The sequence below is a fragment of the Takifugu flavidus genome, chromosome 19, assembly GCF_003711565.1.
Source record: "Takifugu flavidus isolate HTHZ2018 chromosome 19, ASM371156v2, whole genome shotgun sequence".
Lineage (NCBI taxonomy): Eukaryota > Metazoa > Chordata > Actinopteri > Tetraodontiformes > Tetraodontidae > Takifugu > Takifugu flavidus.
The window spans coordinates 11,038,085-11,061,924 of NC_079538.1; the positions used below are offsets into that span (position 1 = coordinate 11,038,085).

The window sequence follows — 23,840 nt, forward strand, 5'->3', positions numbered from 1 at the left end:
AAGTCATTATTTTAAAAATTCTAATTTTAGACGGGCACAGTTCATAATGCCTGAAATTGATTGCACAATCCTACACATCCAATTATTATGTTGCGATAGGCTTTTTACGAGCAAACAAACTCCAAACACGGTATTGTTTCATGAAGAAACTGCTTTACACCCCTGATCATTTAGAAACCATGGAAGACACAAAGCCAGCCCTGTGCTTATCTGTGTGTGAGGTCACAAGGGCCACGTGGATGTGTTAAATACAACTGCTGTGTCAGGAAGTGAAAGGTCAGCATTAGGAAGGGTGGTGGGACTGGTGAAGCCGTGCCGTCTCTCCATTTAGGAACAAGTCACTCACGCCCACGGGCCTCTGGTATGTACCAAGCGAAGGAGGCATTTCAAATTTACTTTCATGAGGCACTGCTTATTGTATAATATAAGAAAGTTTGTGGAAAGTTTCACTACAGGCATTTGAATAAAATAATTTATGATGGCAATAGGTCACTGTGGTGTTGACCTTTGACCCCTGACGCTAAATTAGTTTGTGATTTCTTCCAAGCAAATGTTCCTTGTGTTAATCCAGCCACATTACAATCACCAAAAGGGCTGGAATGACCAAACCTGTGGCTAAAGGTAACAGACGTGAGCTCAGAAAGCTGGTATGAGTAATGACCTAAAAATGAAAACAATCATAACAATCAAAGAAAATTCCATGGTAGAAGCTACACCAAAGCTGTATATGTTATGAGTGTGTGCATAGGTGGTGGAGCTAAATGGAAACTCGTACCTCCCCCTTTTATTTCCAACCTTTGACTCCTGCTTGTGCATAAAAGTGCAGCAGGGTGAGGTTGCCTCCTTGTGGTAAAGTCAGCCAACACAGCAAAGACAACTTTTAAAGCATGTGGAATAATTGATGGTGGCAGCCATGATATCGACAAAGCTAGGGGTTGTAAAACAAGACTTCCTGCATGTGACATTGTGCCTGATTAAGTCACTGCAACAGCCTCCGACACTGTATGGCAGTTTTATATGACGTAAAAAATATAATGTAAGCAGTAATCGCACACATAATTGGGAGTTCCTGAAAATATTTGGACTGCAAACTGCGCATCCCTTTGCAAAACAGAAAGATATTGGTCATTTCAAGCAACAACTGCAAAACAGATAACTAAAAATTTGTTGAAGTGTTCTATTTTGAAGAAACAAGTGTGTATATTTCTTTAAGCCGGCCTGTGTTCAGAAAATATCTAATGTACTAACAGACAAAAAATAAAACAATTTGAGCAATGAAACTTATTTTATTAAGAAAGAAAAATAAATTTTGTAGACACCTTTACTGTGGTTAAGATAAATATGGAGGGAAATGTGTAGTGTTTTGATAGTGGATTCTTGTTACTCATCAGAGAGTAAAGCTGTGCAAATACATCGTGCAATTATGTCATTACACTGAATTATTACAATGCCTTACTTTTATTTAAATTGCCACAGGTGGATTTAGGCGAGAAACAGTGTTTCTTTAATGATCAATAGTGACTTTTGTTGGGGACTTCAACAGAAGATCCTCCTTTGGAACTTTTAGTAAGCAAAAGTAGCTTTGCATTTCTCAATAACCTGCTGAGATGATGTCATGTAAAGGTTGCCATTAAATTCCTGTAACAGACGAGGTTTCATTCATTAAGCTGCATTCCCCTTCTTCTCCAACCCTTCCCCCATTTTACTGCCTGGCAGTATTTGGAAGAGAAATGGACGACTTTCCCACCAAACGGCTCCCAGCGAGAGTGGGTGTGTTAGCCAGACATCTTGTTACACAATACACAATAAGGTCAGCGCAATAACAAGAAACGGCGAAAGAGGCACGAAATTTACTGGCGAGTTTTAATCAAAAGTAGCTGAAACGCTTAGGGTCGGTTGTAAATCCCTCTCACACGGGAGCCATATTATGCCTTCGCGCAACACGCACAGAATGTTGCATCAAACGGCGTGATTAAAACCGCAATAAAACTCAACCATGCACCTAAAAACTTCTCGTTATTTAAATTGGGCAGATATATACGATAAATGAGGCGCTCTGCAGCAAACCTCTTTAGCAGGCTGCCATTTCTACCTCCCCTCTACAGTGGCGTGCGCGAAACAAACTACACGTATCCTTCCGCAGGAGGCTTGCGCCTTTTCTTTTGAGGGGGAGGGGGATTTCGTCAAACGTGTCCCCGCGGGAGGGAAACGGTTACTAAAACCTGCCTCGTCTCACGCCGTGTCCGGGGACACCTTTACACGTGGTTCTTTGCGGGTGGAAGACGATGTTTTGCGAGGCAAAACGTCCAGCGTGCACTACTTGTCGCTCCGTGGACGGATACTCGACGCAGCCGGGACTTTTTTGTGAGTCGCGCTGAATGGAGGCAGCCTCTTCCTGGTGGATAAACAGTGACAGCTACAGGGCAGCCACCTAGACCCACCACACAGGCTCTGGCGCTGCCCTGGCAAACAACACCAAAATGGCTTCAGACAGTACACACATCGCGCAGTTGACTTCTGGTGAGTAAAGGAGATTGTAACATGTGTCACGGTCGTTGTAATAGCCCCACAATTTCCTCGGTGCCCTGTTCTAACGCAGCTCCTGTCCTCCTCTCCCCCTTCAACCATACCAGAACTGTACTTCCTAATAGCCCGATTTCTAGAAGCTGGACCGTGTCAAAAAGCAGCCGAGGTCGGTGTTTTCGCATTTCGGGATTATTTAGAACACATCCGAATTCGTCATGAGCGGTAAATCTGTATTTTTATTCTATTTTCAGACCCTGATAAGGGAGGTGGAGGAGAAGGAGGTAAGCAGTCAGCAACACGAGAGAGATGCTTCTCTGTACTGTACTCCCAGCTGCTTCGCCCTGATTTATCTTTTACCCTTTTAAAATATCACATATCTTAATGATCCGCATGATCATAACGATACTGTTTTTCCACCCCAGCTACTACCCAAAAGGCTAGACTGGACGGGACAGGAACACCCCGGGACGTATGAGAATTTGGTAAGGGAGCTCTATAACTGAGGAAAAAGTTTTTAGAGAGCAACATAAAAATTGAATTTCCCGCAATTTTTAAATCAGGTGGCAGAGAAAAACCCGAAAAGGGCAACGCGGGGGGGACTGGTGGCAACCCAGGGCCGTTTTGGGGGCACCGAGGGGTCTCGTCCCGGTGTCCCGGGAGGGTGTTGCGCGGGTCTGGGGGCACGCACGTCCTAAAGGTTTTAATAGTTGTTGGGGAAAATGTGTGTGAAATGTTGATACGTCATGAGTGTTGTGGTGGAGGAGCGCCAGGATCCGGAGGAGGGACTCCCTGCGCCACACGGAGAGATGGAGGCGCTCTTGTCCTGCAAGAGCCGTCATTTGTGCGCATGGCTCGAAAACACATGGGGCCAGAGTTAGAAAACAGCACGCTTTTGGAGGGGAATATAAACGCTATGTTGAGTAAATCAGAAGTTGGAGCTTGTGACAGAGGGGAGGCTGCTGGCCGGGCCGCCGCGGAGCCATTTTCGGAGGGCTGGTTTCTTTTCTCTCTGGACGAGATTACGGTGCGAGTATGGAATAGAAGGAGCAGTGAAGTTTCTGGGAAGATGCGAGGTAACAACGACTCCTCTTGTATTATCTGCTTTATTAACGTGTTAATTATCAGGTACACAAATGGGGGAGGGGGGGGGGCAGCTCAAACGCGTCTTTACGCAGGGGGGCGTGGAGAGAATTCATCACCGCGATTGTAGTTCTTTGTTGATCCGTGCGTGCTGATGCGCAATGCACAATTTTATACAGTTTAGTGATATTTTTTTTTACATTATGCTAATGTAAATATATATCACGACCCTTGGCCCAGTTACCCCAAACCCAACTTGAAGCTTCCCCTCCTCTGGTGCGCGCTTCCAGACGAATAACCATCCAAGACCAGGTCGACTAAAGTGCCCATTTTCCAGGACGTGAATCTATAGGTTTAATAAATTATAGAGGTGTTTTCTGTCAGTCTGACCGCCTCTCTCTCCTCCTGCTCGCCGTTCCTTCGCCTCCGTTCCTCCGTCGTGCAGCCTGCCTCTTGTCCATTGTGCATATTTTCCTCTATTGGGGGGGAAATATTCTGCGGAGGGTTTTTAATTATCTAAACGGAAAAGGTTTATTTGGAGACGCTTGATGACAGCTGGGAGGTGGTTTTTAACTGCTTTGTGCAGGCTGTTGTTGAGGGGTGTAGAGGAGGGGCTTGGGGCAGCGACGAGCAATGATGCTACTGCAATAACCACATATATTTATTGAACCCAATTAATTGTTATTAATTAATTAAGGCGCTTTAATTAGACGTATGTCTGGTGTGCGTATATTTTAAAATCGTACAAGAACACAATTTGCAAAGTCAGTCTGCATGAAATGTGTGGTTGTTTTCCTTCATACTGATAGTTTTCTTTTTATTGTGATTTTTTCGTCAATGGGTTTTTGCTTTTGCGTTTAATGCTTTGAGGTCCTTTTAACACAGGGCTGCTATTATAAGAATTATATTCTTATCTTTAAGTGACATATTTATTCTTTGTTTATTTTCAAATTGAAGACTAGTTGTGAAATTGGAGAGGTTGATTCGCAGATATGTATTTAGAGTCGTGCTGTTGTGGCCTCGGGGGCTGCTATTCATGTTCATTAGGACCGATCTAAAGTGGAACTTTTCCCCTGACCAGTAGGCATTTGTGCGTCGATATGGGAGTGTATTGTTCCCTGATATGCGCTTAGATACACTGATCACGTCTCGGAATTGAAAGGATCTGAAAGCAATTAAGGGGTCATTAACTGTGTCTGTCTGTCTGCTCACATTAAATATTCCATTTCGCTCCTACAGATATTCAAATCAGATGTGTGACACAAAGCTAACCGTGGCTGATGTCTGACTTAAATTAAGGTCTTTAGAATAATACTGCATGCTTGGATAAAGGCATGGCTGTGTGCTGCGGGGCGCCTTCCCCCCAGCCTGGGTCTGTCACTGCTTGTTTGACCATGTGCCGTTTTTAAAAGGGTGGGCCCACGCAGGAGTGTCCTCCATGTGTCAGTGTGTTCAGAGATATGGTTTGTTTATGTGAGCGTAGCTTTCATTTCACCTCAGGCTTCAGTTGCACCCACCTCCACCTCCATTTTACGTTGGAACAGGCTTATTTTAGCATTTCCTATGTAGATTTCTATCAGTCGATTATGATCTTTTTTATTCAGTAGCTTATGGCACTGATCTATTTTTATTTCATTGCTGGTAGCCTCTTAAAAAAAGAGAACTGCTGTTCATGCTTGGACGTCTGTAAACACTTCTGCAAAATCCCTATTCATAGTATATTTTTCAAATTATGCAGTTGTTAATTTTTTTTAAATGAAAACAACCTCCTACTATATTACCAGATAATTTCTAAAATGGGTGTGTTGTGTTATCTCTTCTAGAATTGTTTTTAAGACATTGTAAGTTGTTAGTATTCACTTTGGTTTGCATAGGTGCAGTATTACTGAATAATATCCAGGATACAGTATGAAGCAGTTGTACTTAAATCAAGATTTTTAATGTGAGGCCATATTTTAGGTGTTCAAACTGCATGTGTGTTTCTGAGGATATTTAACATCGACCAGCTTTCAGCTCTTTGAGGAGAAACCTCTTTAAGAATATAAAACTCCAGTTGTCTTCCACTAAGCTCCTAAATCAGTGCAGCCGTGCAGACACACTCATGGAAGGCTGAGTCACACCGATGCACTTTCATACTACCCTCTGACAGATTTGTTATTCCCCCCGGTATGAGCACGAGCTGAGCCGAGTGTGTTTGTTCAGGTGAAACTGTACCGGCACGTCAGCGCGGACCACCTGCTGCAGGTCTGCTCCAGAGTTTGTCCGTTGCTGGAGCGGGAAGTTCCTGCCAGCGTGCCCGGTCTCACCAGCCTGCTGGGGGCGGGAAGGCAGAATCTCCTCCGCACCAGCAAGAGTGAGAATTCAATTTAATGGACAGAAGTTACATCATGCATCCCGTAGCACAATAGTATCGACTCCTTAATCTGTGTCGTCATGCAGTTTATTGTTGTTTGTCTCTCTCCAGGTTGCAAACATGTCGTGTGGAAGGGCTCAGCGCTAGCCGCGCTGCACTGCGGACGGCCGCCCGAGCCACCCATAATCTACGGCAGCCCTCCAAATATCGGTAAACCCATTTTTTTAAGGCAATATTCTTCTTCATGAATGCCACAATTGTTGGTGACGGTGATGACATCCACCCCATATTGACTGTAGTTGAGACGAGCTTCAGCCGCCGACTGAACGGCTCGTACCGCCTACGGCAGCTGCTGCCCACGGCGGTGTACCAGCACATGAAGATGCACAAGAGGATTCTGGGACACCTGTCGTCTGTGTACTGCGTCACCTTTGACAGGACAGGAAGACGTATTTTCACGGTAAAGGCAGCGTTGTGTGTGTGTGTGTGTGTGTGTGTGTGTGTGTGTGTGTGTGTGTGTGTGTGTGTGTGTATGTGTGATTCTGAACTGTAGTATTCTTTCTAATGTGTTTGGATTAGGAGTTTGGCTATACTGGCATTTTCAGGGTACACGGTTGTGGGTAGTTTGACCTTTGCCCTTTGGGTTACCCTTGTATATTTCAGCTTACCCTTCAACTGCTAGCTAATGGCTGTTTAACGGTGTCCTCCTTCTGTCTACTTCTCAGACAGAAACGCTGTCTGCTGCTACACCATTTTCAGCTTTCACTTCTTAAATCTCTAAAAATGGCTGGCTGCTGGGGGGGTGGGGGTAGATTGACTCTCTCTCTCTGCTGTTTCTCTCTCTTCATCATGGATTTACCATTCATATGCTCACACTGTCTTTTTTCCGTCTCCCTTATCTCTCCTTTTCTCCACCCTTCCCTCTGTTCTTTTTTTCTTCCCTTTCTCTCTCCTGTCCCTCCTCTTGCGATTTCTCATCATAACCGGAGAAAATGTTCCCTCTAAGGCATTGGCTAAGTGCCAGAATTAAAATTCATCCTTGGTCTCCCTCACTCTTTCCATCGCTTTTTTCTCGACTTGTTTCTCTGCTCTTTAGTGCCTCTCTTCATTACAAGATCATTTTTATTCACGTTTTGCATATTCGGGTCTCTTGACTGTGCTGCAGTGCAGAGGGAGATTGAATTACCCTGTAGTCTTATGAAAACCTCTATGTGATCATTAACCAATTCTGGCAATATTGTTAAGCTGATGATTGCCAAAAAGCAGTTTTGTTTAGTGTGATTTAGTGGAAAAAGGGCTGAGTTTCGTGACGCTGAAGAAGGACACTTGAAAGTAGTCGTAAAGCATGGTTGACGTAAATAAACAGACCCAGAAGAAGCTACGCTTTTGGCATATCTGTGGTTTTAGAAGCATAAATTATTTGATTCCTGACTAACACGTAGGTAATTTGTTCAAGTTTCCCATTTTATGCTTGAGCTTTGTCCAATTTACCAAGAGGAAACGCTGCTTTGATCAGCCCACACAAAATAGGGGCTTAGAGAGAGTTTCCAGACGACATTTTACTCATAACCCTCCTCATGCACCGATGTGGATCCGTGTGTTTTTGTCATTTTTTAAACCATTTTTTATCTAGTTGCTACGAAAGTGACAGGGAATATTTGTTTTCCTTTGAAGTGGCAACATCAGTCGGTGTCTTGTTGTGTTTTTTTGGCTGCTCACTGAGTTCACTTGCTGGTTTCGATGAATATTGTCGATTGTAATCAAGTCTAGCGTCACGTTAAATTACAAGTTCACTCCATTATCAACTGCATCACTGGCAGAAATTGTCATCTGTGTGCATGTCTTCTCTAAATCGAACATTTGTGCATGCGTTTAAAGGCTTAATAAACAGTGAATTCTCCTGCTCCCTTAATTTTTGGAGCAGTCTATTTACTTTTAATGGATGATTATTATTTTTTCCCTCTTTTTGCATGTGAACAATTCAGTCTCCTCTTCTGTTTTGTGTTTCTATTCCAACAACCCCCCGACAGTGGAAGGAAGCTATATGCACACATGTGTTTGCGACCTACTCGGTCACTATCATTTAAAATCTGACGAGCCACTTGTTAGGCTTTATAAAATCCTCGTTTTTACTGACGCCGTGTTGGTGTTTTGTTTCCCAGGGCTCAGACGACTGCCTCGTTAAGATTTGGGGGACAGATGATGGACGGCTGCTGGCGACACTTCGCGGCCACGCTGCTGAGATCTCTGATATGGCCGTCAGCTATGAGAACACCATGATAGCTGCGGGCTCATGTGACAAAACTATCCGAGTGTGGTGCTTACAGACCTGTGCCCCGTTGGCTGTTCTGGAGGGACATGCTGCTTCTATCACCTCATTGCAGGTATGTGATGGTCTGGGTGCGTTGTTAAAACAGATGTGTGTTTTTATTGCGTTTGTCAAAACCAGCATTTCAAAGCTAAGAATAGATGTGCATTATTAACAGTTTATGGTAGAAAATGCATCACATTATGCTGTCCTGATTCAATCTAGATCATAATGCATTTGTGTTCTGTTATATTCAAGTAATTTGTGTAAGTGTGGGTTAGATTATGTGTCTTGATCAAAAGCTGATGTTTCAGTGACCTAATTTGCTTAAAATGATGTTTTGTCAGTGAGATGTCTAAAGCCTGAACGGAACATAGTTTTAAAATGCAATATGGGTGGCTTTAATATAATCCACAGTGACAAATAAAGAAAAATATACAAAACATCTTCTGTATATGAGCAGTGATGTAACATGAAAACACATTTCCATATAGCTTCGTGATCTAAATTAAATTAAAATATTTACACCATTCCATAATCTGATATGAACTTTAAAGGAAGTGACAGCTTGCTAGACTGTGGATGCAGTTATTTTTGTACTGCTCTGAGGACAACTGTCCATTGTCACATCATGTTATATCACACAGATTTCTATGGTTTTCTTTCTAATTGGGGTTCAGTAAGGTCAGTTTATTCTCAAGTGTTAAAGATTAGCTGCCACATATCAGCACTTTCATCATATATAGTGTATGAAATGGATTGTTTTATGTAATTTTATCATGACATGCAGGAATGTTATTGTATCCCTTCTCACCAGTAGAGAAGCTCATGTGGGTCATTATCATTATTGCTCATCTATAGTCATCTCTATTTGGTTATTTCTGCAGTTTTCTCCACTGTGCAGTGGATCCAAGCGCTACCTTTCATCAACTGGCGCTGATGGTACGATCTGCTTCTGGCAGTGGGATTCACGTACCCTCAAGTTTGGGTGAGAATCATAAAAAGTAACATACACTATCAGTTCAAGTGCTGGTTGTGTGGTTATACTTTACTTTTATTATGCTGTAGGACATACTCTTTATTTTTTAAAACCTTATACACAACATTCATTAATACAGTATTGATCTAAACTCCAGATAGATTTTTTTTTATCTTGTGTAGCATTTATTTAATCTCATTCTTTACATTTATCTTATCTCTGTCTTCAGACTCTCATACGATGTGATGAAAAAACCTAAACTCAGCTAATGTGTCTATTTTTTGACTGCAAAAATTCTGCAGACTGTTGGCAAGCTGTCAGGTTGTTTCATCATAAATATTCCTGTCTGTGTGTGTGTCTCCAGTCAAAGACCCAGTAAATTCACAGAGCGCTCCAGGCCGGGCGTACAGATGATCTGCTCTTCCTTCAGTGCAGGTGCGGCACACCTCTGTCTTTGTTTTCATTAATGGAAATGGCATCATATGAGGAAATCTACCTTTCTAATCTGTTATTGAGTTAGGAGCTGGTAACACAGAAAATTTGACTCTTTCTTTTAAATGACATTTGCTTACACCTCACATGCCTCATAGATGTTAGGTGTCTTTAAATGCATGTGTGTGTCCAGGTGGTATGTTCCTGGCTACAGGAAGCACAGATCATATCATCAGAGTGTACTATTTTGGATCTGGCCAACCAGAGAAAATCTCAGAGCTTGAATCTCATACAGTAAGTCTCTTTTACTTGACTGGGATTCTCCGTAAGTGTATAATATTTAACATGGCTTTTATTAGAATTTTATGTTTGTCAGAAAGATGATTTATTATTACATTGAAGAATCTATTTAGAATCCAAATAAGGGTCTTTTGACTGTTCTTTATTGTATCTTTTTTCTCATCCAGGATAAAGTTGACAGCATCCAGTTTTCACATTGCAGTGACAGGTACGTATAGCTGCTGTATGTGTGCAAGCAAATGTCAGGTGTAGTACAGTGAATGTGAAAATCATTTGTTGTAAGTTAATCTTGTGAAAGCTTGTGATGCCTTCTCTTATTGGACATTGCGTGTGCTTTTGCATGGCCATCTTGTAGTTTAATGTCAGCAGCACTCAAAGAGAACTAAGTGTTTCTACGTGAAGTGCTGCGTAGACTGTGTTTACAAGTTGTGTGTGTGTGTGATTTGGTTGTAGGTTTGTAAGTGGCAGCAGAGACGGTACAGCTCGAATCTGGCAGCTGCAGCCTCAGGGATGGAGGAGCATCCTGCTGGACATGCAGACCAAATTACCGGGGTATGTTAGAAAACCAGGTTTACCCTGCAGACATGCTGTGCTCAAAGCCACATGCCAAGATAATCACGTTTTTAGTAATTAAAAAACATACTCAGTGTGGATGTAACCCTCTGCATATTCTATGACATTCCATACCTGTTAGAATGACAGTAATTCATTACCAAACGCTCTCTGTGTATAGATTAACTGTCATAGGCCTTGGCACTTAATGTACCGGTATGTCACGTTTGTTGTTAAGGCGGATAGTCTTTATTTTCACTATTACCGGTAATAGAAAAATAAAAAAACACTTCTCTCTTTACTGGTTAGCCAACTTTTTGACAGACTGCAGAAGATAGATGTTTTAATATAATAGAAATATTCTAATAATAATATTTTTCTACAATGTTTTTTTTTAAATTTGTATTTGCATCCAGGAAGTACAACCCTCCTCCTTTGGAAGACAAAGTGACAAAGCTGAAGGTTACCATGGTAGCTTGGGATCGCCAAGACAGCACCGTGATAACGGCAGCAAACAATCTGACGCTTAAAGTGTGGAACTCCACCACGGGCAACCTCATCCATGTCCTCATGGTGCATAAACACAATCAGATGTTACATAACACAACAGTGGCTGAATTCACAGCATGTGAATAGCAAATAAAGGAATTTTGTTCTTTGACTAATATATCTCAATTCTTCCTTTCTGAGTAATCCCAATGGTTTAAAGCATATGTATATGTTGTTCCTTTACAGGGTCATGAGGATGAAGTATTTGTTCTGGAATCCCACCCCTTTGATCCCAGAATCCTTTTCTCAGCAGGACATGATGGGAATTGCATCGTGTGGGACTTGGCCAGAGGAGTCAAAATCCGCTCCTATTTCAACATGGTGAGACTTTTCTTTTTACGGTTTATTGTAGAATTTTCTTAACTAGAGCTTGGTGTGCAGATGCCACTCGACACACTCAATCATGGTGTTAATCATTGTAGTCACTTTTGAATTGCCAGCTCGTCTCTGTGGTTACCAAGGACACTGTAAATCATAGTTCTAGAACAAACAAGTCACACAATGATTAGTCAGCCAAATCTTGGTGTTGATAACAGACATTGTGCTGTTTAACAGCTCCAAATTGTGAAATGGCCCAAAGTCAAATTTAAAACTTTTGCTAAATCAGAAGCTATTTTGATTCAAGGACACAAGTGAAGAGAAAATTGAGTATATACTATTCAGTATTTAAAAAAGCAGAAAGTTAAAGGGGGCAAAGCTTCTGTGGAGTCAGACTAGCTGCGATAATCTTCATCTTTTAGGGTAATCTACATCTCCTAGTTAAATCTTTGACTCGAAGAACGACAAGAAGAAAGTTGCCTGACCAAATCTCTTTAGCCAGAACAGGATGCAGAACAGGATATAGAACAGGATCTTCCAGTTCACTTTCTGTTTCTTGTTTTTTTAGTAGAAGTTAAAGTCTGTTTTTTCTCAGTCCCTAACAATGGGAGTTCTTATATTGGATCATTTTTTTGGATACTTTTCTGCACCTAGTTAGACATGTCTTGTATATCATTTTAATATTCTAAGATTATCAGCCTGTCTTTTGGAGAAGTGCATGTGCCTTCTCTTAATCTACACCGTTATAACACAGTGTTGCTTTTAAGAAGACTTTTTTTTTTTGCATCTTCTGATTATGATGACTGAAGATCATAGCCACATCAGATATTTCTGTGCCATACTAATGTTGATCCTGTGCTAATATGATGCACTCTCATCTCCTTTTCTTGGTGGGCAGATTGAGGGCCAGGGCCACGGAGCATTGTTTGATTGCAAATGCAGTCCTGATGGACAGCATTTTGCTGCCACCGACTCGCATGGACACCTGCTCATCTTCGGTTTTGGCTCAAGTAGCAAGTATGACAAGGTAGAAACAATGTCTTCTTAAAACTAATTACTTTAGATTGAACAAAAATGTTGCTGTAAGTCACAACAAATTCCGTTGTCACTTCTGGACACTTGTGGCTCTGCTAAGTCTAATATTCGTACAAAAAAGTACAAGACTCAGCTTTCAAATGATGTTGCTGTTTATTATGTGTTATGAATCATTTCAGATTGCAGACCAGATGTTTTTCCACACTGACTACCGACCACTCATTCGTGACGCCAACAACTATGTGTTGGATGAGCAAACCCAACAGGCGCCTCACCTGATGCCCCCTCCATTCCTGGTGGATGTGGACGGTAACCCCCACCCTCCACGATACCAGCGACTGGTGCCTGGCCGGGAGGGCTGCAGAGATGAGCAGCTTATCCCACAAATGGGAGTCACTTCCTCAGGTATACAATCTGAAGTCAGACCTTCCTTGTACAGTTCAGAACAGGTTTATAGCTTCAGTTGACATATGATATTGCAGCAGTAATCCTTATTACCGTACTGGCTTTAAAGGCAGTTTCTTTCTTCCTCCTTCCTGTTGTTGTCAGGCCTGAACCAGGTGGTGAGTGAGCAGGCGGTAGACGGTTCCAGTCCTCTGGATACTATGATTCAAAGGCTGCAGCAGGAACAAGACCAAAGAATGGGAACAAGTGACACCTCTTCCTCTGCTCTAGCAAACAGCAGAGCCAGCAGAGGTGAGGATTGATCTGATGTTGCAGCATCTCAAGGGGCTCTATTGTTGCCTCCTCAAAGTTCTTTCTCCTTTCCCAGTCTCAGAAAACAACTTCTGTACTAATTCAAACTATTTATTAAGTTCTCTGTATAATTGTTCTTGTAACAACAACAACAATATAATAACGATCCATTTATTTGATTCAAATCCACTTGTCTGAAGAAAAGAGAAATTCCTTGCTTTCACCTTCTTAGATCAAATTTTATTACCAGTATTTTTCTTCTGACCTTTGAGTAAATCTTGGAGCATGATTGATTTAATTTGGTTTAGTAGTCTGAGTTAAAGACTCAAGACATATGCATGAGCTTAATGTTTTATATATAAACAAGATACATTTACCCCATTTACCCGATGATGAACACATTACTTTCTGTGCCTTTTAAAGGGTCAGTAGGCTCTTCCCCAGAGGTGCACTCTCCCCCAAATGTGGGTCTACGTCGCAGTGGGCAAATTGAAGGTGTCCGTCAAATGCACAGCAATGCCCCCCGCAGCCAGATGGCCACGGAGGGAGATCTGGTGGCCTGGAGCCGCAGGGTGCTGGTCCCTGAGCTGGAGGATGCGTCTGTTAGGTAACAAGTGATTTCTGCTGGGGGGTGATGGTATTAATGGACGCATGTCACCAGGATTTTTACCCTCATTGTGCAGGAGGCAGGTGAACTGGCGTGAGGCTAAAGGGGAGGAGGAAATCAATATTTATCAGTCAGAGAGGAGAAGACGTACCATCCACTCACTACCAAAGGAGAGCAGGGTAAATTAAATAATTATTCTATCTTGCATAACCTTGTGCATTTCCCAACTCTTCCTCACCAGATTTGTCTCATTTGATTTCCTCTTTTTCCATTCACAGGTTCATTTACCATCTGAGTCTTTGGTAGACGAGGGGAGGAGGATTCACGGTAACCATGGTTATCACACTCGTGCTGCCATGGAGGAGACGAGCCGCCAAAGCGCTGAGGCGGCCGACGATGATGACAGCACCTCAGAGGTAGTATTATGAAAATCTTGTTGCTTAATAAATCCTAATGCAATTATAAGTCATTGCAGCAGTGTGATAAACATTCATAAGAGTCTGAAAAGATGTTTTAACATTTCTTAAAAGATTATAGTTGCAAGTGTTGCAGCACATAATAGTCACAGTGTCGTCAGCACATAACTGTGTGAACATTAATGCTGTAGCTTGTCTGTGCTTGTATTATACCAAATATTAATGTTTTCAGGGTGAAGTGGAAATCCGGCAAATCAATGGTCATTCCTCAGAAGAGGAGAAGGAAGAGGAAGTGAAGGAGCCCTGGCCAGATGACCACAGTAGTTCAAGGTGGAGTAAATATCACACATTGTATCATCAATTTATGAATAGCTGGAAAGTAAAAAACAAATTGAAGGAAACATGAGCAGATGCTGCATAGAAAGAATTTCATCTTTTCCACTGTATTTTGGTTGCAGCGACTATTCAAGTGATTATTCTGACTGGACAGCGGATGCCGGGATCAACCTTGAACCACCCAAAAAGAGTGTGAAGGTGAAAAAGAAAAACAGCAGCTCTGATGAGGGTGGAGAAAAGAAGAGAGATGGCAAGAAAGAGAGGAAAAAAGAGAAAGCTGAGAAAGACAACACCATACCAAAGAAGAAGCCAAAGGAGAAGAGCAAGGTTGGTCAATAGGATCAGAGGGTGACATTTGACATGTTTTCTTCCTCTTCTTTTGCTTCTGTTATTTGAAATATCATGATGACTTAAATTTCAAAAGTGATGTGCAAATTACTGTTGACTGTAGTATTAACTGGATTTTGATTCCAGAGGGCAGAGCTTCAAGAGCAAGGGCTAACTCTGGAAGAGTGGCTTCCCTCTGCCTGGATCACAGACACGGTCCCTCGCAGAAGTCCTTACATACCCCAGATGGGAGACGAAGTACGCAAATGCCTATTTCTGTTGCAGGGTCCTCAATCGTATTTGTTCGTATCAAAACGTCTGTGTTTTACTTAAGCAACAAAGCTAAAAGTCTACTGCATTTAGTCGCCCCATAAGCATGCATTACACAGACACACATATGAGCCAGAGTTAACATGTCTGAATATGGTGCCCTCCAGCAGCTTTTTAGTAATCTTCAGCATTCCACAAGCTCATTGTTTAAAGGTGACAGACAGGTGAATGACCTATAAGCTTGAAAGTAAGTTTACATGTACAGCATCCAGTTAGATGCAAAGTAGAATATGGTATGCACTGTATATAAATGCTTAAAAAATTACAATAAAATGTAATCCAGTCATCATTGTCAGAACATTTGGGAAATACTATAGGGGAAAAAATGTTTTTTCAGATTAAGGTACCTAACAATTGCACAGAGTTTAGCATGAGTAGTTGCTATTAACCATTGTCTCAAACAGTGCCCCATTAAATTTATACAAGGAAAACTACCTTCATTTATTTGAATTGTGTGTGTGTGTTTAGGTATACTACTTCAGACAGGGCCATGAAGCCTATGTGGAGATGGCCAAACAAAAAAAGATTTACAGCATCAACCCTAAGAAGCAGCCCTGGCACAAGATGGAGTTACGGGTAAGGAAATAATTTGACAGAGATGGATCATTCTCTCCAAGAGGTTCTTTGTTTTAGATCAAATCAGTCACACAAATGGAAAACAAGTACAGGTACAGGAGGAAAAACCTGCAGTTTTGTGCTTTTACTGTTGCGTTTTACCCAAGCCCCGTTTCTCTCTTCAGAATCTACTTGTTAAAAGTATAATGTCAGCAATTTCAGTACCTATTGTATTAAACCGTCAGTGGGGAAAAATGACTTCAAAGTAAGGGCTCATTGCACAGAATCTTTATTTTTGTGCAGGCAGAAATAGCAATAGCAGACAGTGGTCTCTGATGCATCGAAGAAACAGAGCATCTTTCTGAATATATTGCTGGTAATGTGAGAAATATAGTCTGCTCTCAAACTACAGTCACTAAAGTGTCAGGTTCTTCAAAAAAATCCAGAGAAATGCCCTTTAGTAGAGCTGGCAGCCTGAGCACAGTGTAAATTTCATTACCTGCACTGTTTTCTGTGCTCTCAGGAGCAGGAACTGATGAAAATAGTCGGCATCAAATATGAGGTTGGCTTGCCCACTCTGTGCTGTCTGAAGCTGGCTTTCCTTGACCCCGACACTGGGAAACTGACCGGTGGATCCTTCTCAATGAAGTAAGCATTCGAGTGGATGATTTATCCTGTAGCTTAACAAGCAACAGTTGTCAGAGTATGATATTTAGGTGCCTGTACTGTGTCTAACCATGTCTGCTGTTGCAGATACCACGACATGCCTGATGTCATCGACTTCCTCGTGCTGCGGCAGCAGTTTGACAATGCCAGAAAAAGGCAGTGGAGCATAGGTAGGCTGCTTTTATGTGCAGTTTGCCCTGTTCGATAAATAAATATAGATGTCATCTATCAAGAGCATGTGACAAAATGTCTTATTCATTTATGCGTAGGTGATCGTTTCCGATCAGTAATTGATGATGCCTGGTGGTTTGGGACAATTGAGAGCCAGGAGCCATACCAGCCTCAATACCCTGATAGTCTGTTCCTGTGCTACAATGTCTGGTAGGATCAGTTTATATTTGCGCCTCCTAATCTCTAGTTCCTCTGAAAATTTTGCCCCCATATTGGTTTGGATTAAGAGTTCTTGTATCACAGATGGAAGAAAAGAAAAGTGAACATCATGAAGGTGAATTAGTATCTTGCAGAGGATGCTATACCAAAGAACACAATAACAACAATATCTCCGCTAGTCATCTTTGATCAACAATAAATGCAACAGTATTGATCACAAGAGAAGCCACTGTAAAACAGAATGTCCCATATATAATTAAAGTTGTATAAATTTAGAAGAAAGTCCATTCATAGAGTGTTTTTGAGCATTTCCAAGTGTATTAACTGTGACTGGGTTTCCACATCTTCCACTATAGCTGCTCTATCTCAGTGAGTCCTGTGACTGAACAAATTTGAACTTTGACATGAGATTTGACAAAGGGTTTCTTTTAGATGGTTGATATGGAACAGGAATTTGTTTTCTTCCAACCAAAAGCAGACAAATAGTGCCCTGTGATGACCACCTCACAATAGTCATTAACTGCACAGAGAAGTCACCGATGGGGGTCCCTCAACAACGGAGGGACATTTTCAGTTAGAGATTTACAGTGATGGCAAAGGCGTTATTATCACATCCCTTCTTCTTTCTTAGCTGGGATAATGGTGACACAGAGAAAATGAGTCCTTGGGATATGGAGCCCGTCCCAGATGATGGTAGGTCATGATAATGCTCCCCCAAATATTTTTCTTATAGATGTATTGATTTGACGCCTGTTTAATGTCATTTGGTTTAGCCACATTCCCCGATGAGCTGGGCACAAGTGTCCCACTGACTGGAGAAGAGCAGAAAGAGCTCCTGTATGTCCCACTGGAGGGCGAGTGGGGCTGCCAATCACGTGCAGAGGAGTGTGAACGCATCATCAAGGCTATTGATCAGCTCTGTACCCTTGGTATGTGATCATATCCCACGTGTAGCACACTATTGCTGAAGCAGCAGCACCTTGTTTAATCGTTCTGATGTCATCGATATGAGCCCAGTAGGGCCACGTGTGAATGAAAAATAATGGGTTACTAACACAAACCACATTTTAGGGGCTTGTTTGAATTCTTGTTCAGTGATGTAATGCCCTGATAGTCTTTAGCTGTGTATCACAAATGATGAGAGGACTCCCCCTAGTGACCGTGTATGGTTCAAACCACAGAACGCCTACACTTCATCAAGGTTCTGATGGCTGATAGGACAAACTTTATGTCATGTGTTCCTTTGCAAATGCATTTAATATTTATTATGTTGTTGTAAATCATTGACAATGATATTTCAGATGTGGCAGCTCCATTTGCGTTTCCTGTGGACCTACAAGCCTACCCCACTTACTGCACAGCAGTGGCCTATGTGACCGACCTCAGCACCATACGCCAGAGGCTCGTGAACCGCTTCTACAGGTACCTCACATGGTGAATAATTAACAGGAAGTGACAAAGCAACAGTGAAACATCATTCCCACACCTCTTGTCTCCCTTTTTCAGACGACTGTCCTCGTTAATGTGGGAAGTCCGTTATATTGAACACAACACCCAAACATTCAATGAGCCGAGGTCATTCATTGTCACCACAGCCAAGTTTGTCTCTGACCTCATGCTGCATTTCATTAAGTGAGTATGTTGTCATCAATCCAAAAGGTGTGCTGTTTTAAACGTTGTTAAGCTCTGCTAACAAAATGATTGTCTGTGTATATCAAAACAACTCATCAGTCAGGTTCTATATTAAAAAAGTTTAACTGTTCAAATTATCTTCTGTTCTCAGGGACCAAAGTCTCACAGATCTCATGCCTCTCTACAAAACAATGAAGAAGTCTACATTCTCTGACTCAGAAGATGAGGTGTGCTTACACATGCACATGCTTACACAGCTGTTTGTTTGAAATAATTGCAAAAATTGGAATCATTATTAATTATTATTATTTGGCTTCCCAGGATGATGATGATGATGACGATGAAGAAGAAGAAGATGATGATGATGAAGATGCTAATACACCAGGAACATCTACAAGAAACCACAGGGTAACATACCTCCAGAGTACAGCTCATTAATGGAAGCAACCCAGCATTTAGACATCACGCTTTGTTTTATGCATGTTTGCTTTTATAGAATCCTCAACCAATGCAGCGCCAATTACGGACTCGGCCACATTCGTATGACCCACAAGCATGGCGAGGACGCTGTAAGGAGCTTCTGGATCTCATCTTTCAATGTGAAGACTCTGAGCCATTCAGGGAACCTGTGGACCTGCAAGAGTACCCGGTATCCCTGCTGCTTTCTTTATGTCACAAGATTATTTTACCACTGCTGTCATAACCTGTTTTTGCCTCTGAAATGTCCCAAATTTCCCCTGTCTCTCTCAGGACTACCTGGAAATAGTTGAGTCACCAATGGACTTTGGCACTGTTCTTAGCACGCTAACAGAAGGAAAGTACCAGTCTCCTATTGAGCTCTGCAAAGACGTCCGCCTCATTTTCAGTAACTCCAAAGCTTACACGCCCAGTAAGAAATCTCGGGTGAGGCAAATACACAAACGACTGCAGCTCTAAAGTAGTCAACGCTAATGTTCTTCTGGTGATCCTTGTGTGACTACTGAATCATTCTATCCTTTATCTCAATCTCTCCGTCTTATATAGATCTACAGTATGAGTCTGAGGCTCTCTGCACTGTTTGAAGAGCATGTCAGTCCTATCCTGGCCGATTACAGAGCAATCCATGGCCTAACAGACAAACTCAGCAGACAGAGCACTGACAGACGAACACGACACACAACAGACAGACAGACACGGCACGCCATGAAGAGGAGGAGAAGGAGGAGTGAATCACCAGCTAGCAGCACTGCATCCAGGTAACAAAAAAGCCTTAAATTCTTGGTTTAGCAGACTTTCTCTCATCACAGTTGGTGTAATCATCTCTTACTTTTCCTCCCTCTGTAGCCCAGAGAGGAAGAGACGGATGTCATCCAGAGTCATGACGAAAAGGGAGCCATCTCCAGCTCCCCCCCGCCCCCCCTCACTGAGGCAGAGTATTCCCACCAAGCAGGCCCCTACACTGGTCAATGGGAAGGCAGAAACCCCAGCTGGAGGCCGCACACGGAGTGCAGCACGCAGCTCTGTGCACACCCCACCTGCTGCATCCTCCTCACACAGTGCCGCAAGCAACACACAGAACGCCGCAGGTAGTGCTATGTTTGCATGTCGATTCATGTTTACAGCAACAACAAAACTACTTGAAGTAATAATGGTTGGTCATTTTTGATTTTTTTATTTTTTTTCAGACTCACCACGCTTACTGAGGGGTCATAGCTCAAGTTCGACCCCACCAGTCTCTGATAAAGTAACCCCTTCTCCACCATTAGAGAGTAATAATGGGGGAAGCACCCGGAGGAAACTAAAGCCTCCTGTGCGACATACACCCGGTAAGGAATTGTGACATACAGACTGACATGAGTTTGTGGTTAAAGTGTGGAAATATCACAGTTCTCCCTCATACTTAACAGGCTCTCCAGATAGCCCATCATCTCAGAACACTGTCCACCTAAATGGCCACAGTAGTCATGTGACCCTTGGGGAGGGAAAGAAGGGCCGAAAATCACGAGTAGACCCACCAGCAAGTCCCCCAGAAGCTGCAACACCGGGAAGCCCTTCGAGACCTCGGGGACGACCTCCTGGCAAGAAAAGAGGCAGGAAAAGCAAACAGGAGATGGAGGAGTTGAGAGGGGGCAGCATTCCTGATGATGATCTGGATCAGTCCACCGGGGATGAATGTGGGACCTCGTCTGCACAGGAAACCTCTGTGATGTCAGACTCAGGTGTGGCGTCTCCACCCAGACGGCGCGGCCGACCGAGAACTACAAGGACTGAGGAACCTGCTCCTCCAGCTGAATCCCCTGAGCCCTCACCACTGAGGAGGAGCAGCAGGCGAACAAACGAAGAGCTCACGCGTCCTCCGCAACTTACTCCAAATAAGTCCAGTCGGAAGGAGTCTCCTAAGGAGGACGAAGGAGACGCCGCCGGAGGGTCTATGCGTACACGTAATCAGGGGCGGCGGTCTGCGTGGTACATGGAGGAGGACTCTGAAGAGGAGCAGAGGCAGCTGCTGTTCGAGGACTCGTCCATCACGTTCGGCACCTCGTCAAAAGGACGGGTCCGCAAGCTGACTGAAAAGGCCAAAGCCAATCTGATCGGGTGGTAACACACGGTGGAGCGGACACACAGGGTGTGTGTTTGGCCGAGAGCGTCCCGTGTTGGAGGAGACTTAAGGAAGTGTTGCTGTGTGTTGTGTGCATGTTCATCTGCAGTTGCTTGTCCAGCTGCTTCTATTCAATGCTGAGAAAGTGGAGTGAGGCAACAACACAGCTCTGACTGCTCCGCGCTCCCTCTGGGCCTGCTGCTCCTCCCATTCTTGCTCCTCCAACATTATTGGTCCATGTTGGATCTCCCACAGGAGCTCACCGACTCCGGTGCCTATCCTCCTGTCCAGTGAGCCGCTCCCTCGCTGCTGTCTGACCTGTTGCTGTCAGAACAGGCAGATCCTTGATTACAGTTTCAGTAATTGAAAGAGGGACGCTGGATGCATCTTATCGGACTCTAGATTTGAGGGGTTTTGGAGTGTCGGCTGGGCAGACCAACGATGCCCACTGAGCTGAAACTGGCCTGACAGTGTCGTCCTCTCCCTGCTTCGTAGCCCTTTTTTAAAAATATGCCTCCTCTTTTTCTTTTTTTTTTTAAAGTTTTATCTGTCATGTCCAGCTCTGTTTTCTGAAGTCTTACACATCAGTTGACTTGAGCGTGTCCGCGCTAAAATACCAAAAGGTGTACCTTTGTCGGTACTGTGGATCTGTAGCCCTCGTTTACTGTTGGTGTGTTTGGGTTCTCTCCTGGTTTTTGCATGTTATTTTTACTGAGAGTAGGACAAAATGGATCGATGGGTGTAGGGGCATCATTTACTGGTCTCGTTACATCAGCTTTCAAAACGTCCTCAACATTAGCAATACCTTGTGCCTTTATGTTGTGTGTGTGTGTGTGTGCCTGCCTTCTCTGCGAGGTACATGTGCCTGCGTGCATGATAACAATATTGCGACTGAGAGTGTGTATCACTGAAGGATCATGTGTGTTGATTTTGATTTATTTTTTTTATCGGCTGAATGTGTCATTCACTTTCAGCGTACAGTGGCATACGTTTCATCATAGTGAACCCTCTCAAAGAACTGTATTTATAGCTGTTGAAAAAAAAGACTTAACTGTTGTTTAACCATTATTCATGTCAGTATATTATCCTATAACCAACCTATTGTCAGTTTATACCTAAGGTACAGCCAGCGGGGCTCTGGGGTGACAGGCTATGAGATGCACTTATTACTGGTTATTATTGGTTATCGGTGCAGTTCTAGGAAGCTGCTCTGTAGTTTTAATTCCGAACGTACCAAGAGAGACCTTCTAAATGTTGAAATGTTATGGTGACTACGCACATACACACAGAATCCTGTCTTGCTAGCACTTTCTCATGCCTGGAGCGGGCGGGACAGAGCCAGATCACACTGGATCGGACTGAATTTGTGCAGAAAGTCGAGGCAACTCTTTCTTGCATCTTTCTGGTTGTGTGCCTTTCCTAATCTGGCATACTGAATCTTCAGTTTCTGCTTGTGGGGCCTTTTTGCTCTTCTGGACCTGATGGGGCAATGGGCTGACAAAAGAGAAGTAAGAAGACGGGGGGCTAACACTTGCTGTCCCACAGGCCACATCAGTCTGACTGAGAACTGGACAGTAGCATCCACACCCACCTGGTTCTTTTTATAGTTCTTTGTTGTTATAGAACGTACTATTCCACCTATTTATCACTGTGTTGGTTTTTATTGTCAATGCCAAAATACTGTCTTAGGGCACTGAAGTTTTAGAACAAGGCTTTTGAATGTGTTTTCTTTTCTGCAGCAGTTTTCCAGCATCTGCTCACTTACATATATCATGTCGTGTGTTGGGGACAATGTTTCAGTGGATAGCTACATGGAGTCAGAGTGGTGTTTAGTTAAAATCACATTTATGGATTTTTATTTTCTGCGTCTCTGGCTTATATTTTCTTTTCAACGATATCATGTTAAGTTTTTATTTCAGGTTGAAATGGCATGACTGACACGTTCCCTTTACAGGTAGTATGAAAAGATATTGTTTCAGATGCTGGGCAGAAATCTGCATTTTGAGGCCATAACAGATTTTTTTTTGCCAATATTTTTCAAAGATGTAGACACGGACATGACTTCCATCCCTTAATCTGCTGGGATGGTGGATGCACTCCAGGTAAATTCAGCTGCCATTGCATCCCTTTGATTTGGTTGCTTTGATTTCCAATTGCTGGTGTTCATCGGGGCTTAACAAGGAGGGTTTCATGCAAATTCTTCCATTCCCATGTCAAACCATCTCTAGTGCTCCACTGGGCTGATTTAAAGGAAATTTATTTCAAAATGTTCCCCCACCTGTACACACAGGAGCCCACGTGGAGCCCATCGCCCCCTCAGATGTGTGTCAGAGTTGCTGGCTGTGGCTCAGCTGTCAGTGTTTGGTCAGAAGGTCAAAGATCACTTTTTGTGTTTCAATTGATTTGCACGTGAGCTCCCAGAAACCATTCTGGGGCATTTTAAATTATAAAGGCAAACAACAGGAGGGGCACGATGGGACCGTTTAAGATAAACTGAACTGGATGTTCTTGTTAGTTTGGATACTTTTTTATATATAAAGGAATTAATGCAGAAAAAAGAAGTATACTAAAGTGAGAATGTACAGTACATGTAGGGGAGTACTGCTGTCCTGTTAGTTCATACCAATATTTTAAAATAAACAGTTGTGTTTCCATAATTTGTGCTTTTGCCATTTGTTTAATATATCCCAATGTGCTTATTAAGCAGAAGTATTTGGGGAAAGGTACATGTAGCTGAGTGTCTTTCAAGGTCATTTTTCATTGAAAAAAACTTTTTTAAAGTACATTACACAACATGAGATTAGACAAAGTAACAGAATCTTTAAACCTGCTGCAATCCAGGCCACGGGAACAGGTTGGTGACGTCATTTGGAGT

At 42.8% G+C, this 23,840-nt stretch overlaps 1 protein-coding gene across 1 annotated transcript; it reads left to right on the forward strand.

Moving 5' to 3' along the window:
* Nucleotides 1-2,236: 2,236 nt before the first annotated feature.
* On the forward strand, nucleotides 2,237-23,622 carry phip (pleckstrin homology domain interacting protein). Its single transcript, XM_057017681.1, has 40 exons — nucleotides 2,237-2,520; nucleotides 2,634-2,692; nucleotides 2,778-2,807; nucleotides 2,949-3,008; nucleotides 5,809-5,959; nucleotides 6,071-6,169; nucleotides 6,259-6,419; nucleotides 8,122-8,343; nucleotides 9,155-9,255; nucleotides 9,611-9,681; nucleotides 9,872-9,972; nucleotides 10,146-10,186; nucleotides 10,432-10,530; nucleotides 10,947-11,103; nucleotides 11,266-11,400; nucleotides 12,296-12,424; nucleotides 12,612-12,837; nucleotides 12,982-13,128; nucleotides 13,552-13,735; nucleotides 13,812-13,914; nucleotides 14,014-14,151; nucleotides 14,384-14,481; nucleotides 14,610-14,814; nucleotides 14,962-15,072; nucleotides 15,613-15,720; nucleotides 16,223-16,347; nucleotides 16,453-16,535; nucleotides 16,635-16,746; nucleotides 17,387-17,448; nucleotides 17,529-17,684; nucleotides 18,057-18,177; nucleotides 18,262-18,387; nucleotides 18,539-18,614; nucleotides 18,709-18,795; nucleotides 18,884-19,036; nucleotides 19,138-19,290; nucleotides 19,411-19,622; nucleotides 19,711-19,952; nucleotides 20,052-20,192; nucleotides 20,274-23,622. The coding sequence occupies exons 1-40, from the start codon at nucleotides 2,481-2,483 to the stop codon at nucleotides 20,966-20,968; spliced, it is 5,520 nt and encodes a 1,839-aa protein (XP_056873661.1). The 5' UTR covers nucleotides 2,237-2,480; the 3' UTR covers nucleotides 20,969-23,622.
* The last annotated feature ends 218 nt before the right edge of the window (nucleotides 23,623-23,840 follow it).

Coding starts and splice junctions, on each gene's coding strand:
- phip (XM_057017681.1), top strand. CDS start 2,481: ATGGCTTCAGACAGTACACACATCGCGCAGTTGACTTCTG. Junction 6,420..8,121: donor CAGGAAGACGTATTTTCACG/GTAAAGGCAGCG, acceptor TTTGTTTCCCAG/GGCTCAGACGACTGCCTCGT. Junction 10,187..10,431: donor TTTTCACATTGCAGTGACAG/GTACGTATAGCT, acceptor ATTTGGTTGTAG/GTTTGTAAGTGGCAGCAGAG.